Genomic DNA, 21,109 nt, shown 5'->3' with positions numbered 1-21,109 from the left:
AGGCAGCCTGGTGACGTCACCGGCACTGATCGGCGGGCTATAGGGCTGCCCTAGCCAGTAAAACGTCTAGGGCAGAGCTAAAGCACGCCCACCGAATACACTGCCAAGCGGAAGCCTCCGCCCAGGAGTGTGTTATTGTAAATAAAAAAGCCCTTGCCCTGCGCGATCTAGCTTAGGGCATGGGAGCGCATCGGAGCATGAGACGCTCCGATGCGAACATCAGGTGAAAATATGGGTATGTCTGGGTTCAGCTCTGAACCTGGACAACCCCTTTAAGGAACTTTTAGTGTTCATAAATGCTGAGCTGAACATGTTTTCTTAAATTCTCACTTTAGGCAGTTTTGAGTGTGGAAACCCATCTGGTCTGAGCAGTAAATGTGTTCCAATAAACACAGCAAAAGAGCATGTGCTGGTAAGTAGCATTATAGACTAGTGTCACATTGCCGTAATTGAATTGTAATTTGAAATGTCAAGGCTGTACTTTTGTTTTACTTGTTTGCTCATTAGAACGTTAGTGGATTTGCAGCAGAAAAATTTGACGCTGCCCTGGAATGGATGCTGAGCAGTAAGAAACACCTTGGCATATGGTGAGTAGAAATGCAAATTAATGTGAAATGCAAATTCAATTAAATGGAAACGTCGGTGTTAAAAATAGAGATAACCACAACAGTCTGAAACAGTGCAAAGACTCAGACATGTCACCGTCTAAGACAAGTTTTGAAGAGTAAAGTCATAGGGTTCATCTATTAAACAGAAATTCGCCTAAATTAAGCATATTTCTGGTGTCCTTTGCGCTGCAATCTGTGACTTCTCCCTGCTTTCTCCAGGGCTAAAAAAGTGGGCATGGCATGTTTTAGACATAGAAAATGGTCTAAATGTAAAACAGCTAGGAAGTTGTCTTACATTTAGAAGCAGAGGTGGGTTGGCCGAAGTTAGGAAGATGTCTGCGTCGCTTCATAACGCTGGCAGATCTACTGTCAGTATAGGTCATATTAAGACCATCGTCTAAAATGCCCCATAAATGTGCCCCATAGTGCGTTAAAATTATGCCCCTTAATTGGAATCTGTCAATAGTTTTGACCTGCTAACATAACTTTTGTGGAGCTTTTGTTTTCAGTAGTAAGGAAAATATGAACTTTTATTTTCCCAGATTCTACTCATGCAAGTGTCCAGGAGACAGTTCTCAGCAGTGAATTGAAGAGATGTGAAGTAGCTCACTGCAGAGATCACTGCACAATGAAGATCCATCTCCAATGCACTTGCAGGAGCAGAATCTGGCAGAATAATAGTTCATAGTAACACTACTCCTGATAATAAAAACTCCAGAAAAGGCATGTTTATTCTCGTCTTATTCTTCAGCAGTTTAGAATAGCCAAGGCTGCTGACAAGCAACCACCTCAACAAGACATTCAGTATATTATGGTACAAATAGCAGTCCACTAGCCAAAGCTTGTCTCCTTTCATATGTGCACTACCTTTTGGATTGTGTACTGGCTTTTGGCTTTAAATAAGAATAAATAAAAAAAATCTGGGCAATGATGTCATTTCCGTTAATGTGAACTTTTATCTGTAGATAGAATATTTATCATGTTTGGGAAGGTTCATGTTTTCTTAGTATAAGGTTCCAGTCACACAACCATGTCTGTTTTGTGGACTGCAAACCCCGGGTCCGCAAAACAGGTACACTGGCTGTGTGCACCCCGCATCACTATGCACACCTATTTACTTCAATGGGTTCATGATAGCAAAGAACAGGACATGTCTTTCTACTGCGGCAGAGCTGCACGGACCCAGAAGCGCAGGTAAGGGTGACCCAGGATGTTTTCATCCTTACTGCACTCTAGGACAGGAAGTTATAAGCACCCAGTTTTTGCTCACCCAGTTATCCACCACATACAGATATGCACAAACACTTCCCTGTGCCCTTTTATTCTCCCAATTTCCTACCTGTGCTGTTAATTTCTATTTGTTTATTGGAAAGTACAGCTGTAGAATATCATAGCATGCAATTTTTATATAAAATAACTGGGAATGCCCTTAAAATCGGAATTGTATAGACATAGTGGTTATTACAATGGTTGTCTAGTGCTGTGCAATTAAAAGTACACTAGTATTAGAATCTCGTAGTGACCACAGCACTCTATCTATTCTGACTAGTTTGGGTGCACGTAGTGGTACGTTCCTAGCTCCACCTCTTGGAACGTATAATTATTCAACAATTTAGACAGCACTCCAGATTTTGCTTAAGTAATTTTTATTTTATTAGCCGGACATGGTGGTCCTTTTGGTGACAACGTTTCGGGCAGAAAGAATGCCCTTCATCAGGCTAGCCTTATGCACAAGGGATGTGGATGGCCGGCCCTCCCTCCACATCCCTTGTGCATATGACAAGCCTGATGAGGGGCATTCTTTCTGCCCGAAACGTTGTCACCAAAAGGACCACCATGTCCGGCTAAGAAAATAAAAATTACTTAAGCAAAATCTGGAGTGCTGTCTAAATTGTCGAACAATTAAAAGTACACAACCTGCTGGTACACTTGATGCATTCTATTCTCACCACAGTCAATGTTTTAAAGCTGTTTACGAAGGAAAATCACGGCACTTGGTAGTAACAAACAGTACCAAGCAGAATCAAAGGGGCTTCTTTCTTCTACTAACATAAGTCCCTTAAAAAGGAAACTTGACAGCCCCCTTTTGCTGCCCTTTCTTCTGGCCGCAAAATATAGTGACAGACCCTGTACAGTGTGCGCACTGAGAGAGAGGGGAGTCCAATGAAATATTTACTGTCCACTCTGCCCCTGCCTTTAGGTTATGGTTGACAGTAGTTTTTTTTTCTATGCAAAAACAGTCAGTCATTTAGAGTTGGGGGTCAGATTGCAGCAGCATGCTTAACAAACAATTTATGGGACTCCTCTCTTGTGCTAATGCCCAGTTTCAGAAATCGGTTCTCTAAAACTTCTTGATGTCATCACAAGGGACCACTGAACTCAACGGATCTGTCACTACACTATACTACCCTCAGAGAAAGCATCATAAAGGAACTGACAAATCCCCTTTCGGAAAATATGTAAAGCAGAAAAATACTTTACTCCTCGCAGCTTACCAAGCATAGCGCCTTCCATTGGATAGTGGTTATGCCTGGTATTGCAGCTCCACCTAGGCCATGTGACTGATGATTGTGATGTCACTGGCCTGGGAAGAGGTTGTTTTTCTCATGCAGTGCCACAGCCTTTTCACACAGCAGATCAGCAGAGGTGTTGTGCCTCCACCAATCAAATATTGATGACCATCCTGAGGCTAGGTCATCAATATTAAGCACCAAGACAACCCCTTAATACATAACTAAGGAAATATTGTTCTATTCCCCACCCGGAATTCACACCATATTTATTACTTTTTTTCTACTTAATTTAACAATTTCATGTTTGATCTGAATTATAATCAATCAAGATAATTCTACAAGCATATTAGTATATTCTAGTGAGGGACATTATGATGACATCCAGTAAGAAACAGGCATTTTCGCTTCCAAGAATAATAGATCCTGAAATAGTTCTGAAATCAAGCCCTTTGGCCAACTTGAGACAGGTTCTTGCATCATAAGGTAACATAGTATATAGGGCCGAAAAAAGACATTTGTCCTTCCAGTTTTGCCTGTTATCCTGCAAGTTGATCCAAAAATTCCTTCCCGACGCCATTAGGGCAATCGGATAACTTCCTGGATCAATGACCCATCTCTAGTAGCTATAGCCTGTAATAATATTACACTCCAGAAATACATCCAGGCCCCTCTTGAATTATTTTACCATCACCACCTCTTCAACCAGAGAGTTCCATAGTCTCACTGCTCTTACCATAAAGAATCCTTTTCTATGTTTTGTACAAACCTTCTTTCCTCAGACGCAGGAGATGTTCCCTTGTCACAGTCCTGGGGATAAATACATGATGGGAGAGAGCTCTGTACTGACTCCTAATATATTTATATATAGTTATTAGATCTCCCCTCAGTCGTCTTTTTTTTCTAAAGTTAATAACCCTAATTTTGATAATCCTTCAGGGTACTGTAGTTGCCCCATTCCAGTTATTACTTTAGTTGCCCTTCTCTGAACCCTTTCCAGCTCTGCTATGTCTGCCTTGTTCACAGGAGCCCAGAACTGTACACAGTACTCCATGTGTGGTCTGACTAGCGATTTTTTTTTAAAGTGGTAGGACTATGTTCTTATCACGGGCATCTATACCCCTTTTGATGCAACCCATTATCTTATTGGCCTTGGCAGCAGCTGCCTGACACTGGTTTTTACTGCTTAGTTTGCTGTTTATAAAAATTCCTAGGTCCTTTTCCATGTCGGTGTTACTGAGTGTTTTACCATTTAGTATGTACGGTTGATTTGCATTATTCCTTCCCATGTGCATATCTTCATTCAGCAGGACCTGCACTGATGTCACCGCGCTCCCCACATGGTGAAAAAGTCTGGGTTCGGGTCTGGGTACCATAGTCAGTTTTTTATCACGCGCATGCAAAATGCATTGCTCTCGCAACGATAAAAACTGAGCATCGTAAAGCAATCGCAGTCAAAACGGACTGCAATTGTGTACCTACTCGCACAATTTTCCCTGATCACAGACGCAACTCATCTGAGCCTAATCCGGACACGCTAGTCTGCAAGACACAAAGCATTTTTAGCTAGATTTTTTTTCTTGCTAAAAACGTGCGTCTTGCAGTCTGGAAAATTCTGTAGAAAACCCTATTCACATATCCCACGTTCCATTTCGATTTTAACACTTTGCGTTTGCAAGAGTATATCTGCAATGACATCTGATCATTTCCACAACCAATCCACAGCAAACCCTATATTCCGTGTAGATTTTTGTATCAATGTGTGAATAGGTTTTAAAAGCTGCATTCTTTCAACATTGCCACATATTTTCCCTTGTGGAATCCAATGTAAGTATACCTTTATTGAGCGTAGGTGTCTGTATTAATATTTTCACTATTACTAAACAATCTGTAATGCAGTTAGTGAGGTACTGCCATTTGATAAGATGATGTCACTTAGTAAGGAAGGAAACTTTGTCATGAATAGTCAGGTGAGATTAATATTTTCTTATGTTCTTGTTAGGGCAAAGGGTGAGGGCACTGAAGAGCGTGTCACATTGCGTGCTGATGTCTTTTGTGTTGAATCATCTCGGCCAAGACTTGGATTAATTTGTCGACTGAAGAATGCACTTTACACAGCAATTTCTAATCTCTTTTTGGCTCTTCTTGGTAAAATAACTGTAGATTTTCTTTTTAAATTGATTATTTCTATAGAAACCATTGTTTTCTTTTTATGGGGAGAAATGGGGAGTTATGTCTGTTTATCTTTTGTTCCCCCTCATCTATGTGGTCATGTGGATCCTTAGAACTCAGTGTACCTGAGGTCATGCATAGCTGTGTCCAAGTTGAATAAAAGCCTGAGCAACCCCTGTACATATGGTAAAATAACAAAAGAGTAATACTTAAAGGGGTCGTCCCACAAAAAGAAATTCTACAGTTTACTAGCATCTAGATCTAAATATTTTTGGAATTGCATGTATCGGTAATTACAAATTTAGCATTGCCGCTGAGTTATTCAATACATTGTATCTGTATAGCGCCATATGCTCTTTGTTCTTTTTCTTATTCCTTTGGCTCAGTGAGAAGGCCACACATGCCTGAGATATGGACACGCCTCCTCAGCTGCAGCTAAAAAGACACTCCCCTTGAGCTGTCTGCTAAATCTAGCAGACCAATAAATGAGGAGATCTCTGGATCCATGTGAGGTACAAGGCTGGTTCTAGCTTTGTTAGAAACAAATTGTCATGTACTATATGATGGCTGATATTCATTTTTTACATTATTCATTGGATAACCCCCTAATTCTTTATTCTTCTGCTGCCTCCAGCTCTGTGCTCCGCTTCTCCCCGTATTTTTTTCTCCTGGCAGCATCAATGGCATTCTGTCACAGGTGACACAGGTCACTGTCACCACCGATCACAGTCAATGACATCTCACATACTTCTGAGACCAGTGATTTGAGGCATGGTAACTGTGTGCACAGAACATCATGTAACTGTGTGTGGTCAGGAAGATGATGTCAGCAACGGGGTGGACCAGAACAGAGCAACAGGGGATAAAAGGGGTAAGGGGTAAGTATAATTTCTTTGTTATTTTAACACATATACAAAGGCTGCCCAATTATTTTTAATTTAACTTGGATAACCCCTATAGCGCCATAACTGTTTTCTCCTGCTACTGCAAACAAATGCTTACGATAATAAGAAGCTCAAGTTGTTACAAAATCTTTTACATATAGTTAACCTCTTCTGGACACATGACGTACCGGAAGTGTGTATTTCCGATCACCGGCGGGCGGTGATTGGAACAAGGTGCCTGCTCAAATCATTGAGACCTGCGAATTGCGGCTTTTACATGGTGCAGTTGGCGGCGGTGCCATCGGGTCCCCATGGGGCTGTAGGACGGACCCGATGGCATGGAAGGCATCGCGATGCCTTCGTGAGGCATCGGCGCTGCCTTCCTGTGACGAGCTTGTGAGAGCTAGACCCCTGAATCTCACAGGCCGGAAGCTGTATGAGTAATACTCACTGTATTACTCATACAGCCAATGCATTCCCATACAGAAGTATTGTAATGCATTGTAAAAGATTAGACAAAAGTTGAAGTCCCTAAGTGGGACAAAAAAATAAAGTGACAAAATACATTTTTCCCCCCAAAAAATTAGAAGTTTCAAGTAAAAATAACCAAAAACGTAATTTTCCTCAAATAAAGTAAAAAAATTAATTGTTAAAAAATAGGAGGGATTTTTTTAAACATATTATTAGATATCACCGCGTCCCTGTCGACCGGCTCTATAAGCATATCATATGAACACCGTAAAAAAATTAAATAAAAACTGTGCTAAATAAAACATTTTTTGTCTTCTTACATCACAAAAAGTGTAATAGCAAGCGATCCAAAAGTCTAATGCACCCCACAATAGTGCCAATCAAACCGTCATCTCATCCCGCAAAAAATGAGACCTTACCTAAGATAGTCGCTCAAAAATATGGAGACACTAAAATATGATTTTTTTGTTTCAAAAATGATATTATTGTGTAAAACTTACAAAAGTATACATATTAAGTATCGCCACGTCCATATTAACCGGCTCTATAAAAATATCACATGACCTAACCCCTCAGATGAACACCATAACAAAAAACTGTGTAAAAAAAGCAATTTTTTTTGTCACCTTACATCACAAGTGTAATAGCAAGCGATCAAAAAGTCACACGCACCCCAAAATAGTGCCAATCAAATCATCCCTCAAAAATCATACCCTACCCAAGATAATCGCCCAAAAACTGAAAAAAACTATGGCTCTCAGACTATGGAAACACTAAAACATGATATCCTTTTTTTGTTTAAAAATGAAATCATTGTGTAAAACTTAAATACATTTAAAAAAAAGTATACATATTGGGTATCGCCGCATCCGTGACAACCTGGTCCATAAAAATACCACATGATCTAACCTGTCAGATGAATGTTGTAAATAGCAAAAAATAAAAACTGTGCCAAAACAGCTATTTCTTGTTACCTTGCCTCACAAAAAGTGTAATATAAAGCAACCAAAAATCATATTTACCCTAAAATAGTACCAATAAAACTGCCACCCTATCCCATAGTTTCTAAAATGGGGTCCATTTTTTGGAGTTTCTACTCTAGGGGTGCATCAGGGGGGCTTCAAATGGGACATGGTGTCAAAAAACCAGTCCAGCAAAATCTGCCTTCCAAAAACTGTATGGCATTCCTTTCCTTCTGCACCCTGCCGTGTGCCCGTACAGCGGTTTACGACCACATATAGGGTGTGTTTGTAAACTACAGAATCAGAGCCATAAATATTGAGTTTTGTTTGGCTGTTAACCCTTGCTTTGTAACTGGAAAAAAATTAATAAAATGGAAAATCTGCCAAAAAAGGGAAATTTTGGAATTGTATCTCTATTTTCAATTAATTCTTGTGGAACACCTAAAGGGTTAACAACGTTTGTAAAATCAGTTTTTAATACCTTGAGGGGTATAGTTTGTCGAATGGGGTCTTTTTTTCTTTTTCTTTTTTTTTTTCTTTTGATTATGTATGCCTCATAAAGTGACTTCAGATCTGAACTGGTCCTTGAAAAGATTTGCTTCTAAACTTCTAAGCCTTGTAACATCCCCAAAAAATAAAATATCGTTCCCAAAATGATCCAAACATGAAGTAGACCTATGCGGAATGTAAAGTAATAACTATTTTAATTTCGTCCACCATGACGGCTCTACTATGAGATTGACCCTTGGCCTCTGTAGGGGCAGGAACACACAGAGTTTAAAAGGCCACCACCCACTCTCACCCTCAGTGTTTCCTGTCCCTACGGGGTCAACCACACAGAGAGCCCTCCTGGTGGAGGTGAAGAAAGTTTTTATTATTTTAAAAATACCTGAGCATTCTGTCCTCTTCCCCTGACCTCCTGCGGTCTGGTCCAAAGCTGGGCAGGGGATCCATATGGAGCCGATCTCGTTCCTGCCTCAGGTCCCCCTTCCCTATATTGGGGAAGCAGGAGCATGCTGCACGCCAACTCTGGGGGAAGCCTAAGCATTACACTCTGCTCCCGGCGGAAGGGGCGGAGCTTGGATCGGGCGCACGGCGGTGACGTCAGACGCTGTGCTGACTACTTGTGGCGGCAGTTTCAAACAGGCAGTGGCACCGATCTTCCTCCTGGCGCATACAGCACTGATGTCTGCTCCTGAAGCCCCGGACGCCTCTACAGCCCAGATGGACTCTGAAACACCCTTGGCTACTCCAACAGTGAGTTCCCCTGTGGGGAAAGGACAAAATGATGTATCATTTTTTTACTTACTTGTCTGTTTGTCTATTGATACCTGGCTGCTCCTCTCTTATAGGGAGTTAAAGAGTCCAGAACAAGGTCTAAAGTTCAGAGATGTGCAACTTGTAGCAAGAGGCTTCCTGGGAATTATAAAAAGAAGCTCTGCCAGGGTTGCATAAAAGATCTTATAAAAGAGGAGCAACTGTCAATTTTGGTCAAATCGCTTATTCAAAATGAAATTAAGTCCTCTCTGGCCTCCCTCAGATCAGTCCAGTCTACACCTCCGGCAAAAAAAAAAACTAGATTATCCGCCCCCATCCTCCTCTGTTTCAGAGATCATGGACGAGGAGGCCTCCACCTCTAGACAGAATGTGGATCTTGACGTTCTTTCAGAGGGTGAAATAATGGAAGATAGTAAGAAATACTTATTTTCTTCCGAGGATATGGAGGAGCTATTGGGAGCTGTTAGAGCAACCATGGGGATTGAGGAGGTGAAAAAACCAAGGTCCGTCTTAGACGAGATGTTCGGGGGACTCAGAGCTAAAAAATTAAAAGTTTTCCCAATGAATGAAAATTTAAAGGACATGATTCTAGATGAATGGACTGACCCCGAGAGAAGACTGGGGGTATCCCGTGAATTCAGAATCAGGTTGTTGTTTGATCCAGCGGATGTCAAATTATTTAACAAAACCCCCAAAATTGACATCCAAGTAGCAAAAGTAGTTAAGAAGACTTCCCTCCCATTTGAGGACTCACAACTACAAGACCCAATGGAAAGGAAGGCCGACTCTCTCCTAAAAAAAAAATCCTGGGAGGCAGCTATGTTTGGGGTCAAAACCAACATAGCCGCAACATTGGTCGCAAGATCTATGTGTTTTTGGCTTAACGAATTAGAAGAGCATATCAAAAACAAGACCTCTAGAGAGGAAATATTGAGCTCTATCCCACTCCTCAGATCTGCCACGACCTTCTTGGCGGATGCCTCGGCGGAATCGGTGAGGTTCGCTGCTAAGGATGCGGCCCTCACCAATTCTGCAAGAAGGGCATTGTGGATGAAAGCCTGGGGAGGGGATAGAGCATCAAAAGCCAAGCTATGCTCCATAGCGTTTTCTGGGGAATACGTCTTTGGACCAGTATTAGACTTTATCCTGGAAAAGGCTGCAGATAAAAAGAAGGATTTTCTGGAAGAGACCAAAAAGAAGCCCTTTCGTTCCTCCAATTCCCAAACTAGACCCTATAGGGGCAAAGGGAAGGGGGGTAGGTGGAGTTACCAGAAAATGGGAAAAGGCAGAGGTTTCCTTCTTAACCCCCAAAATAAACAGTCAGATAAACAATGACGCCAGAGTAGGGGGAAGATGCAGAATTTTCTGTCCCGGTGGGAGTCCATTACAAAAAAATCCATGGGCCTTAAACATAATTCGCTAGAATTTTCCTCAACCCCTCCAAAGAGGTTCAAAATAACCTCACACAGCCCAAAAATTTTAGAAAAGATCTGGCAGGGTATCCTGCAGCTTATAGACTCAGGCGTTGTGACAGAAGTCCCAAGTACAGAAAGAGGAAGGGGTTATTATTCCAGTTTATTTCTGGTACAAAAAACAGATGGTACCTTCCGCACTATTATAAATTTAAAAGGATTAAACAAAGCAGTCGCATACAGGAAATTCAGGATGGAATCCGTAACATCCATCATTCCCCTGATCAGAACAGGAGACTTCATGACGTCCATAGACTTAAGACGCGTACTATCACGTCCCCATAAACAAATCATCGCAAAAATTCCTCAGGTTTGCCCTAGTGGACAGCTCAGGAGATGTAAAACACTTCCAGTTTACCGTGTTACCCTTTGGAATCTCATCTGCACCAAGGGTATTCACAAAACTCTTAGTAGAAATGATATCCCCCCTGAGAGCAGAAGGGAGAAACATTTTCCCATACTTGGACGATTTTCTGGTCCTAGGATCCTCGGAGCAGGAAACAACCAGCATTACCAGAGACCTGATGCACAGATTTTCAGACCTGGGTTGGGTAATAAACCTGAAAAAATCTAGTTTAATCCCTTCAACCATAATTACATTTCTGGGAGTGATCCTGGATTCAGTCTCCCAAGTTACATCCCTCCCTCAGGAAAAAATCATGTCGTTTATGGATAAAACAAAAAAATTCCGAAGTCAATCCCTGTGCTCCATTCGCAATGCCATGAGCCTCCTAGGTACGGTGACTTCCTGTAGGTACGATGACTTCCTGCATAACAGCGGTGTCTTGGTCTCAGGCCCACACCAGGATTCTCCAATCTTGGATCCTGAGAATTTGGGACAAGACAGTGCTCTCTAGAGAAAAGAATCCCCATTCCGAATCAGGTAATATCAGATTTAAAATGGTGGACGAAAGAGAGAAACCTGCAAAAAAGGTGTACCCTGGATAAAAGATCCGGAGATTCAAATAAACATGGATGCAAGAGGTATAGGATGGGGAGCAAAAATAGGCTCGCTAAATTACCAGGGCACTTGGTTAGACACCATGAGAAGATGTTCGTCAAATCACAGAGAACTGAGGGCAATCTGGGAGGTGCTGAAGGTGTCACAGGACAAGGTCTTCAGAAAACACCTAAAAATCCTTTCGGACAATGTAACAGCCGTGGCATACCTGAAACATCAGGGGGGCACACGATCAACAAGCTTAAAAGAATTGGCAGAAAAAATATTTTCTTGGGCCGAAAAAAATGTTCTCTCCATCACAGCTATCCATCTAAAGGGTACGGAAACATACAGGCGGATTTTCTCAGCAGAGTAACCATAGATCCGGGGGAATGGGCCCCAAACTCGATCGTATTCGATCAGATTACCAGGAGGTGGGGGACCCCCCAGATAGACCTGTTTGCATCAAGAAAAAGCGCAAAGGTCCATCCCATTTGCTCCCTAAACCCAAGGGACAACCCTTGGGCGACAGGCGCGTTTTCAGTCAGGTGGACTTGGGATCTAGCCTATGCCTATGCAGAAAATAAGATCGGACCCAGTAACAGTAATACTGGTTGTCCCGTACTGGACAAAAAGGATTTGGTTCCCAGTGTTAAAAGAGCTAGCTCTGGAAGAACCCTGGATAATCCCCCCACAAGAGAACATTATTTCTCAGGGTCCAATTCTTCACCAGAATCCAGGTCTATTCAAACTATCAGCCTGGATCCTGAACGCGAAGTCCTAAAAAGCAGAGGGCTATCAGAGAAGGTCATAAATACCCTTAAATCCAGCAGGAGAGAAGTTACCTCTGCGATATATCTTAAGATATGGAAAAAATATTGTAGTTGGCTAAGTCAGACTCCTCCAGTAAACTCTTCCCCAAATACTGAAAAAGTGCTAGACTTTCTCCTACGAGGGTTAGATCTGGGCCTTAGACCAAGTACTCTCAAAGTACAGGTCTCAGCTTTGGGGGCTTGTTATGATACGGACCTGGCCAGTCATAGGTGGATAAGGAGGTTCATAAGAGCTGCCTCAAGATTGAGACCTTCCCTAACCCCTAGGATGCCTCAATGGGATCTAATCTTGGTCCTAAGAAATCTTACAAATTCGCCTTTTTCTCCTATACAGGATATATCACTCAAACACCTATCTTTAAAAGCAGCCTTCCTAGTGGCAATTACTTCAGCCAGACGACTGGGTGAAATCCAGGCGCTGTCCTTATTATCTTCCCGGACAGAATAGTTTCACGTTTGGATCCGGGTTTTCTCCCGAAAGTGGTGTCGGACTTTCACAGAGACCAAGAGATCATTCTTCCATCCTTTCCCAAGGACTGTCCATCACAAGATCAGTTCCAGCTCCTGGATGTTCGGGATACTATCATACAATACCTAGATTCAACAAAAGAATTTAGGAAAGATAACCTTTTCATTCAGTATGCAGGTCCAAACGGGGAAAAAGGCATCCAAAGCCACGATTGGCAGATGGATCAGATCTACTATTATTTGCTGCTATCAGAAGTCGGGTCTAGACAGCCCCACGAATATAAAAGCTCACTCTACAAGAGCTATGGCGTCTTCATGGGCAGAAAGAGGAGGTGTCTCCCTAGACAAAATTTGTAGAGCAGCCACCTGGTCGAATATAAGTACCTTTATCAAACATTACCGAATTAATGTGTCGGCTTCTGCGGACTTAACCTTTGGTCAGAAGGTTCTGCAAGCAGTTATCCGCCCTATTTAATAATCTGGTAGTTCTCATAGTAGAGCCGTCATGGTGGAAGAAATGGAAAAAACTTAATTAGGCTTACCGGTAATTCTGTTTCCTTGAGTCCACCATGACGGCCCAGATTCCCCCCCTGAGATTTAAGGAGGGGTTGAGTATGAATTAATACAAAAAAATAAATAAAAGGTATATATGTATTGCCTAGGTTAAGGCTACACCCACTTAGTAATTTGGAAAGCACTGAGGGGTGAGAGTGGGTGGTGGCCTTTTAAACTCTGTGTGTTCCTGCCCCTACAGAGGTCAAGGGTCAATCTCATAGTAGAACCGTCATGGGGGACTCAAGGAAACAGAATTACCGGTAAGTCTAATTACGTTTTTTTTTTTTTTTTGAGGTATTGCTATGTATTATAGAAGTAGAGAAATTGAAACTTGGAAATTTGCTAATTTTTGGCAAGTTTGGTATTTTTTTATAAATAAAAATGATTATTTTTTTACTTCATTTTACCAGTGTCATGAAGTACAATATGTGATGAAAAAGCAATCTCAGAATGGCCTGGATAAGTCAAAGAATTTTAAAATTATCACCACATTAAGTGACACAGGTCAGATTTGCAAAAAATGGCCTGGTCCGTAAAGGGAACCTGTCACCAGCTTTATGGTGTACTAACTAAGGGCAACATAAATAAGTGACTGAATCTCTTAGCAAAATGCTGGGTCACTTTCTTTAATTGACCCAGTAAATCTGCCAACATCTTGTATTGAAAAGCTCTAGCTCATAATGATGAGTCCTGAATATTCATGAGCTCCTCACTTGCCGCCCACCTGCTGCTGAATGAGTTTTTTTTTTCCATATGAATCAGCAGCAGGTGGGCAGGGGAGTGGCTATAGCGCTGAATTAAATATACGCTGGACTTAATGACATCATGCTGGACTCAAATAAGCTCATTAGCATACGGCATGCGGCATCTTTGTGTGTATATTATGAGGTAACCATCTGTCACACCAGTAAGTGAATACATCTAAGGTACTTTTTAGTAGTTAATGATTGTATATAATTAGTTAGATTATAATCAAATATCCACATGACAGGTTCCCTTTAAGTAGTTAAAGGAAATGTGTCACTAGGGATCGACCGATATCGATTATTTTAGGGCCGATACCGAAAATGTGTGAACTTTCAGGCCGATAGCCGATAATTTATACCGATATTCTGTGAAATTTCATTTTTGAAAAAAAAATCCTACACAAATCTGCTGAAAATGACCATTTTTATTGTTAATGTGTATTTTTTTTTTTTGCAAATCTTTCTTTTTCATTTATACTTAAAATATATTTTTTTTTGTTTACTAACTTTTAGCCCCCTTAGGGACTAGAACCCTTGTCTTATTCACCCTGAATACAGACGTGGACAAAATTGTTGGTACCCTTTGGTCAATGAAAGAAAAAGTCACAATGGTCACAGAAATAACTTTAATCTGACAAAAGTAATAATAAATTAAAATTCTATAAATGTTAACCAATGAAAGTCAGACATTGTTTTTCAACCATGCTTCAACAGAATTATGTAAAAAAATAAACTCATGAAACAGGCATGGACAAAAATGATGGTACCCCTAACTTAATATTTTGTTGCGCAACCTTTTGAGGCAATCACTGCAATCAAACGCTTCCTGTAACTGTCAATGAGACATCTGCACCTCTCAGCAGGTATTTTGGCCCACTCCTCATGAGCAAACTGCTCCAGTTGTGTCCGGTTTGAAGGGTGCCTTTTCCAGACTGCATGTTTCAGCTCCTTCCAAAGATGCTCAATAGGATTGAGGTCAGGGCTCATAGAAGGCCACTTTAGAATAGTCCAATTTTTTCCTCTTAGCCATTCTTGGGTGTTTTTAGCGGTGTGTTTTGGGTCATTGTCCTGTTGCAAGACCCATGACCTGCGACTGAGACCAAGCTTTCTGACACTGGCTAGTACATTTCTCTCTAGAATTCCTTGATAGTCTTGAGATTTCATTGTACCCTGCACAGATTCAAGACACCCTGTGCCAGACGCAGCAAAGCAGCCCCAGAACATAACAGAGCCTCCTCCATGTTTCACAGTAGGGACAGTGTTCTTTTCTTGATATGCTTCATTTTTTCGTCTGTGAACATACAGCTGATGTGCCTTGGCAAAAACTTCGATTTTTGTCTCATCTGTCCACAGGACATTCTCCCAGAAGCTTTGTGGCTTGTCAACATGTAGTTTGGCATATTCCAGTCTTGCTTTTTTATGATTCGTTTTCAACAATGGTGTCCTCCTTGGTCGTCTCCCATGTAGTCCACTTTGGCTCAAACAACGACGGATGGTGCGATCTGACACTGATGTTCCTTGAGCATGAAGTTCACCTTGAATCTCTTTAGAAGTCTTTCTAGGCTCTTTTGTTACCATTCGGATTATCCGTCTCTTAGATTTGTCATCAATTTTCCTCCTGCGGCCACGTCCAGGGAGGTTGGCTACAGTCCCATGGATCTTAAACTTATGAATAATATGTGCAACTGTACTCACAGGAACATCTAGTTGCTTGGAGATGGTCTTATAGCCTTTACCTTTAACATGCTTGTCTATAATTTTCTTTCTGATCTCTTGAGACAGCTCTTTCCTTTGCTTCCTCTGGTCCATGTCGAGTGTGGTACACACCATATCACCAAACAACACAGTGATTACCTGGAGCCATATATATAGGCCCAATGGCTGATTACAAGGTTGTAGACACCTGTGATGCTAATTAGTGGACACACCTTGAATTAACATGTCCCTTTGGTCACATTATGTTCTGTGTTTTCTAGGGGTACCATCATTTTTGTCCATGCCTGTTTCATGAGTTTATTTTTTTACATAATTCTGTTGAAGCATGGTTGAAAAACAATGTCTGACTTTCATTGGTTAACATTTATAGAATTTTAATTTATTATTACTTTTGTCAGATTAAAGTTATTTCTGTGACCATTGTGACTTTTTCTTTCATTGACCAAAGGGTACCAACAATTTTGTCCACGTCTGTAGATCTCTATCAGGGTGAATAGGATCTCACTCTGTCCCTGCTGCCCTGTGCTTTGTGCAAACAGCAGCATGGAGCTTACCATGGCAGCCAGAGCTTCAGTAGCGTTCTGGCTGCCATGGTAACTGATCGGAGCCCCAGGATTTCATTGCTGGGGCTCCGATCGGAGAAGGAGGGGAGAGGGGACCCTGTGGCCACTGCCATCAATGATTAAAACTGGGGGGCTTGGGTGGGGGGGGCGCACTGCGCCACCAATGATTAATACCTGGGGGCTTGGGGGAGGCACACTGCGCCACCAATGAACATAAATCTCTCATTTATTCATATACATGAGGCGGGAGCTGGCTGCAGAATCACATAGCCGGCTCCCGACCTCTGAGCGGTAGCTGCGATCCGCGGCACCTGAGCGGTTAACTACCGCAGATCGCAGCTACCGCTCATAGAGGTCGGGAGCCGGCTATGTGATTCTGCAGCCAGCTCCTGCCTCCTGTTCAATTTAAATGAATGAGTAAATTAACATCATTGGTGGCGCAGTGGCCAAAGCCCCTCCCCTCCTCTTCTCATCTGTCTCCTCACTGGCGGCAGCGGCAGCAGCATCACGGGGGGAGGGAGACACTGCTTCCTTCTCCCCTGTGCTGCTAAGGGAACACGGAGAGCGCTGATAGCAGCGCGATCTGTGTTCCCCATGTGCTATCGGAATATCAGCAAAATACCGATAACGGTCCAAATCCTGAATATCTGCCGATAATATCGGTAAAACCGATAATCGGTCGATCCCTATGTGTCACCCAATTTTTTTTTCTGCCAGTTAAAACCAGATAGCAAGAAATATCCTTTTTTTCGATTCTGCCATTGATGCCTCCGCCTAGCAGTGTATTATATATAAACAAACAGCACAGAGCAAGGGAGAGCATCGAGCCACATCAGGGAGGCTCCCTGGCTGAAAATGGGGATATGCGACAACCCCTTTAACTTTTTTGAGACATTAATAAAAATAGAAGCAATTCCACAGTAGTTATTTTTTTTATATTGCCTTATTTACTTACAGATTTATTTTTCTGTCCATATAGCTGTATGTGGGCTTGTTTTTGGCCAAATAAGATGTAGTTTCCATTCGTATGATTTTCAAGGGTACATGTATCTTATGGATTATCATTTGGGGGTGAATATATATTTTTTTTTTTCCAGGCTATTCATGGGGAAAGTTAACTCCTTAAGGACACAGCCTTATTTCACCTTAAGGACCAGGCCATTTTTTGCAAATCTGACCAGTGATAAGATAAGATGCCTTTATTGTCACTGTACAATACAATGTAATACAATGTACAATACAATGAAATGTTGTTTGGAGCAATCCTAGATGCCATGGACAGGGGAACAAGAACTGACATTTAAACTAAAGCATTACACTAGGAGAAAAAAACAAACATTGCACTAGAAGGCATTACTATTCACAGTTCACAGCATATATATATATATATATATAGCAAGAGCAAAGTAGGAAGTGCTTATGAGTATATATACACTGATTCAGACACCACTGCAGACAAGAGGTCATCATGGGGTCATGAATGCAGCAGTCACTTTCAGTCTGTGGTAGTTTCTATCCTAGGAAGGGGCAATAATCTCTGAGCATTTAGGAGACTGATTGTTTTGACCAGTGTCACTTTAAGTGGTGATAACTTTAAAACGATTTGACTTATCCAGGCCATTCTGAGATTGTTTTTCCGTCACATATTGTACTTCATGATACTGGTGAAATGAAGTAAAAAAAAAATATTTATAAAAAAAATACCAAATTTACCCAAAATTTGTACAAAATTTCTAATTTCCAAGTTTCAATTTCTCTACTTCTATAATACATAGTAATACCTATAAAAAATAGTTATTACTTTACATTCCCCATATGTCTGCTTCATATTTGGATCATTTTGGGAATGATATTTTATATTTTGGGGATGTTACAAGGCTTTATGGACCGGTTTATTTACATAGTGTCCTGTTTCAACCCCCCGATGCACCCCATGAGTAGAAACTCACTAAAAGTGACCCCATTTTGGAAACTACGGGATAAGGTGGCGGTTTTGTTGGTACTATTTTTAGGGTACATATGATTTTTGGTTGCTCTATATTACATTTTTGTGAGGTAAGGTTACCAAAAATTGAAATTCTGAAATTTCATCTCCATTTGCTATTAACTGTTGAGGAACACCTAAAGGGTTAATAAAGTTTGTAAAATCAGTTTTGAATACCTTGAGGGGTGTAGTTTCTTAGATGGGGTCACTTTTAGGGAGTTTCTACTCTAGGGGTGCATCAGGGGGGCTTCAAAAAGGGACATGGTGTCAATAAAAAAGGCCATCAAAATCGGCCTTCCAGAAACCATGTCGGTCCTTTGCTTTTGCGCCCTGCCTTTTAGTGATACAGCAGTTTATGACCACAAATGTGGCGATTCTGTAAACTGCAGTATCGGGGTAATAAATATTAAGTTTTGTTTGCTTGTTAACCCTTGCTTTGTTACCGGAAAAAACGTATTGTAATGGAAAAGTGCCAAAAATAGCTGTTTTGGCAGTTTTTTTTTTTCCGACCGTGTTATTCTGGGGGTTAGGTCATGGGTATTTTTATAGAGGAGATTCTTACGGACACAGCGATACCTAATAAGTAAACTTTTTTACAATTATTTAGGTTTTAGATTAATTATCATTTTTTGCCGATTTATCTTATGTAGGGGCTCATTTTGCGGAATGAGAGGACGGTTTTATTGCCTCTAGGAGAAATTTTTACTGACGCGGCGATACCTAATTAGTATACTTTTTTTTAAATGATTTTAGTTTTTACAATTTTTTTGGGTGTCTCAAGTCTGAGAAGCATTTTTTTATCCGATAGTCAGTGCTAAATTGTGATATAAATTTAGTACTCCATGGAAATGTGGTTCTCCCTGAAGCAACCGTCAATGCAGAGGCCCGGACGATCAGGACACGTGTCGCACTGAGTAGTGGTGTCCTTCCGTATCCCCCTCCTGCGACACACTCTGCACTTTTTTGGGGTTTGTCCCTTCTTTCCAGTATGGGGGACCACAAACGGAAAGTGTTGGCCAGTGACGATCCGGGCGCCTCCAGTTCCCGAGGTACTCCGGCCTGCTCTTTCCCGGTCCGAAAAGATCAGGCCCTTGAGGACTGCGTCATATAACTGAAGGAATGTCCCTGTGTTGCCAGCGCTCCGGGACAGCACAAAAGAGTTGTACAAGACAACCTGCACCAAGTAGACCACAACTTTTTTGTACCATGCCCGGGTTTTGCGCATGGCGTTATATGGCTTCAGGACTTGATCAGAGAGATCAACTCCTCCCATATACCGATGGTAGTCGACGACACAATCGGGCTTGAGGACCGTTGCCTCCGTACCTCGCACAGGGACAGGAGTGATGCCGTTACCATAAATTGTGGACAATACAAGGACATCCCTCTTGTCCTTATATCTGACCAGCAACAGATTTTCACTGGTAAGGGCACGGGTCTCACCCCTGGGGATAGGTACCTGGAGGATGTGGCCAGGGAGGCTGCGTTGATTTTTCTGCACGGTCCCACAAGCGGACGGGGATCTGGTGGCGAGGGACTAGAACAAGGGGATACTAGTATAAAAGTTATCCATGTACAAGTGGTAACCCTTATCTAGCAGTGGGTGCATAAGGTCCCACACAAGTTTCCCGCTAACACCCAGAGTGGGGGGACATGCAGGCATTTCCGGATGGCCTCAAAACGGGTACGTGTCATGGCCGTACTGTAAAGTGGGGTCTGGTAGAGGACATCCCCACTCCAGTAATGCCTGACACTAGGTTTCTTGACTAGGCCCATATGCAGCACGGGGCATCTGTGGAAATCTGGATTCCTGATTGGCTTCCAAACTCAGGAATCATGGGCTCAAATCGCTCTGGGGTACACCAGACAAGTTCACCGGCAGGGGGCTCCGGTAGATTTAACTGGTGGGCCGGAAAATTAGTACGAGCCCCAGAGCTGCTCGTACTAGGGTGGGCCTCAGGGTCCACACAAAAAATTATGCACACGCAAAAAAATATAAAAATAAATGCCTACACACCAAAAAAAGTTGTATGGGAGGGGGCAGGGGGGAAAGCGGCAGCACCCCTAGGGGGTCTAGGGTCACACTGCTGTGCTGTGGACCCCAGACACCCTACTTGGGGTGATGCAAGAAAACTTTTTTTTTATCACTAACTTTCCCTTTATTTTCCCTGCCTAGCCCAACCTTTCCCTCATTACCTGCAGATGTGGGGTGCTGGGACACAGATCGGTTCCTGGGGGCAAGGATGGGTGCTGGGGCACAGATGGGGTTGCGATCCACATGTGCAGGCAGCGCTTCTTTCTCCTCGGGCTCCAGACACAAAAGGAGGAGGAGAGGAGCGCTTCTATCATTTGAATCTCCCGCCGGCCCGCCCTCCTACCAATCAGAGGCGATCCTGAGAGGTGATGTCACCATCACCACTCTGGATCGCAGGATGGTGATTGGTGTGGTAAAATCACACCACTGATCACCATCCTGTTCCGGCTTCTCGGGTCCTCAGATACCCGAATAATCCGGAAACGCAGCAAACCGCAGGTCTGAATTGACCTGCGGTTTGCTGCGATCACCTACACGGGGGGGGGGGGGGGGGGGGGGTCACAGGACCCCCCGGCTCATTTGCCCCGGGTGCCTGCTCAATGATTTTTCGGTCTATCGGTCATTAAAAACAGGTTAAAGTACCTTTCTGGGCCATTACGGAAACAGGGGCACTATGGAGGTATACTGAGAGCACTGATGGGGGTTGAAATTCTAAATAAAAAGAAAAACAAATTCATCAGTTTTTCATGTTTTTTTGACTGCCATTGAAAACGGACAGAAAATGGATGCACATCAGTGCAGAATGCCCATAAAAGACTGACAGTGAGTCTGTTTTTAATTGCCGTATAAATATAGCCTTACCTAGTAAAAAGGATGCAGTACATGAATATAGATCGGTGGTTAGCATTAGAG

The 21,109-nt window shown here is 42.3% G+C and overlaps 1 protein-coding gene across 3 annotated transcripts in view; it reads left to right on the top strand.

The window, feature by feature from the left end:
- LEMD2 (LEM domain nuclear envelope protein 2) overlaps positions 1–21,109 on the top strand; it is a 159,701-nt gene that overhangs the window by 126,826 nt on the left and 11,766 nt on the right. For all 3 annotated transcript variants that reach the window (XM_044288141.1, XM_044288142.1, XM_044288140.1), the window contains 3 exons: positions 336–412; positions 508–587; positions 5,121–5,266. In XM_044288141.1, the coding sequence (XP_044144076.1) occupies positions 336–412; positions 508–587; positions 5,121–5,266 (303 nt within the window). The remainder of the gene's footprint in view (positions 1–335; positions 413–507; positions 588–5,120; positions 5,267–21,109) is intronic.

The sequence above is a fragment of the Bufo gargarizans genome, chromosome 3 (assembly GCF_014858855.1).
Source record: "Bufo gargarizans isolate SCDJY-AF-19 chromosome 3, ASM1485885v1, whole genome shotgun sequence".
In the NCBI taxonomy this organism is placed as follows: Eukaryota; Metazoa; Chordata; class Amphibia; order Anura; family Bufonidae; genus Bufo; species Bufo gargarizans.
This window is presented reverse-complemented; position numbering and strand designations above follow the sequence as displayed.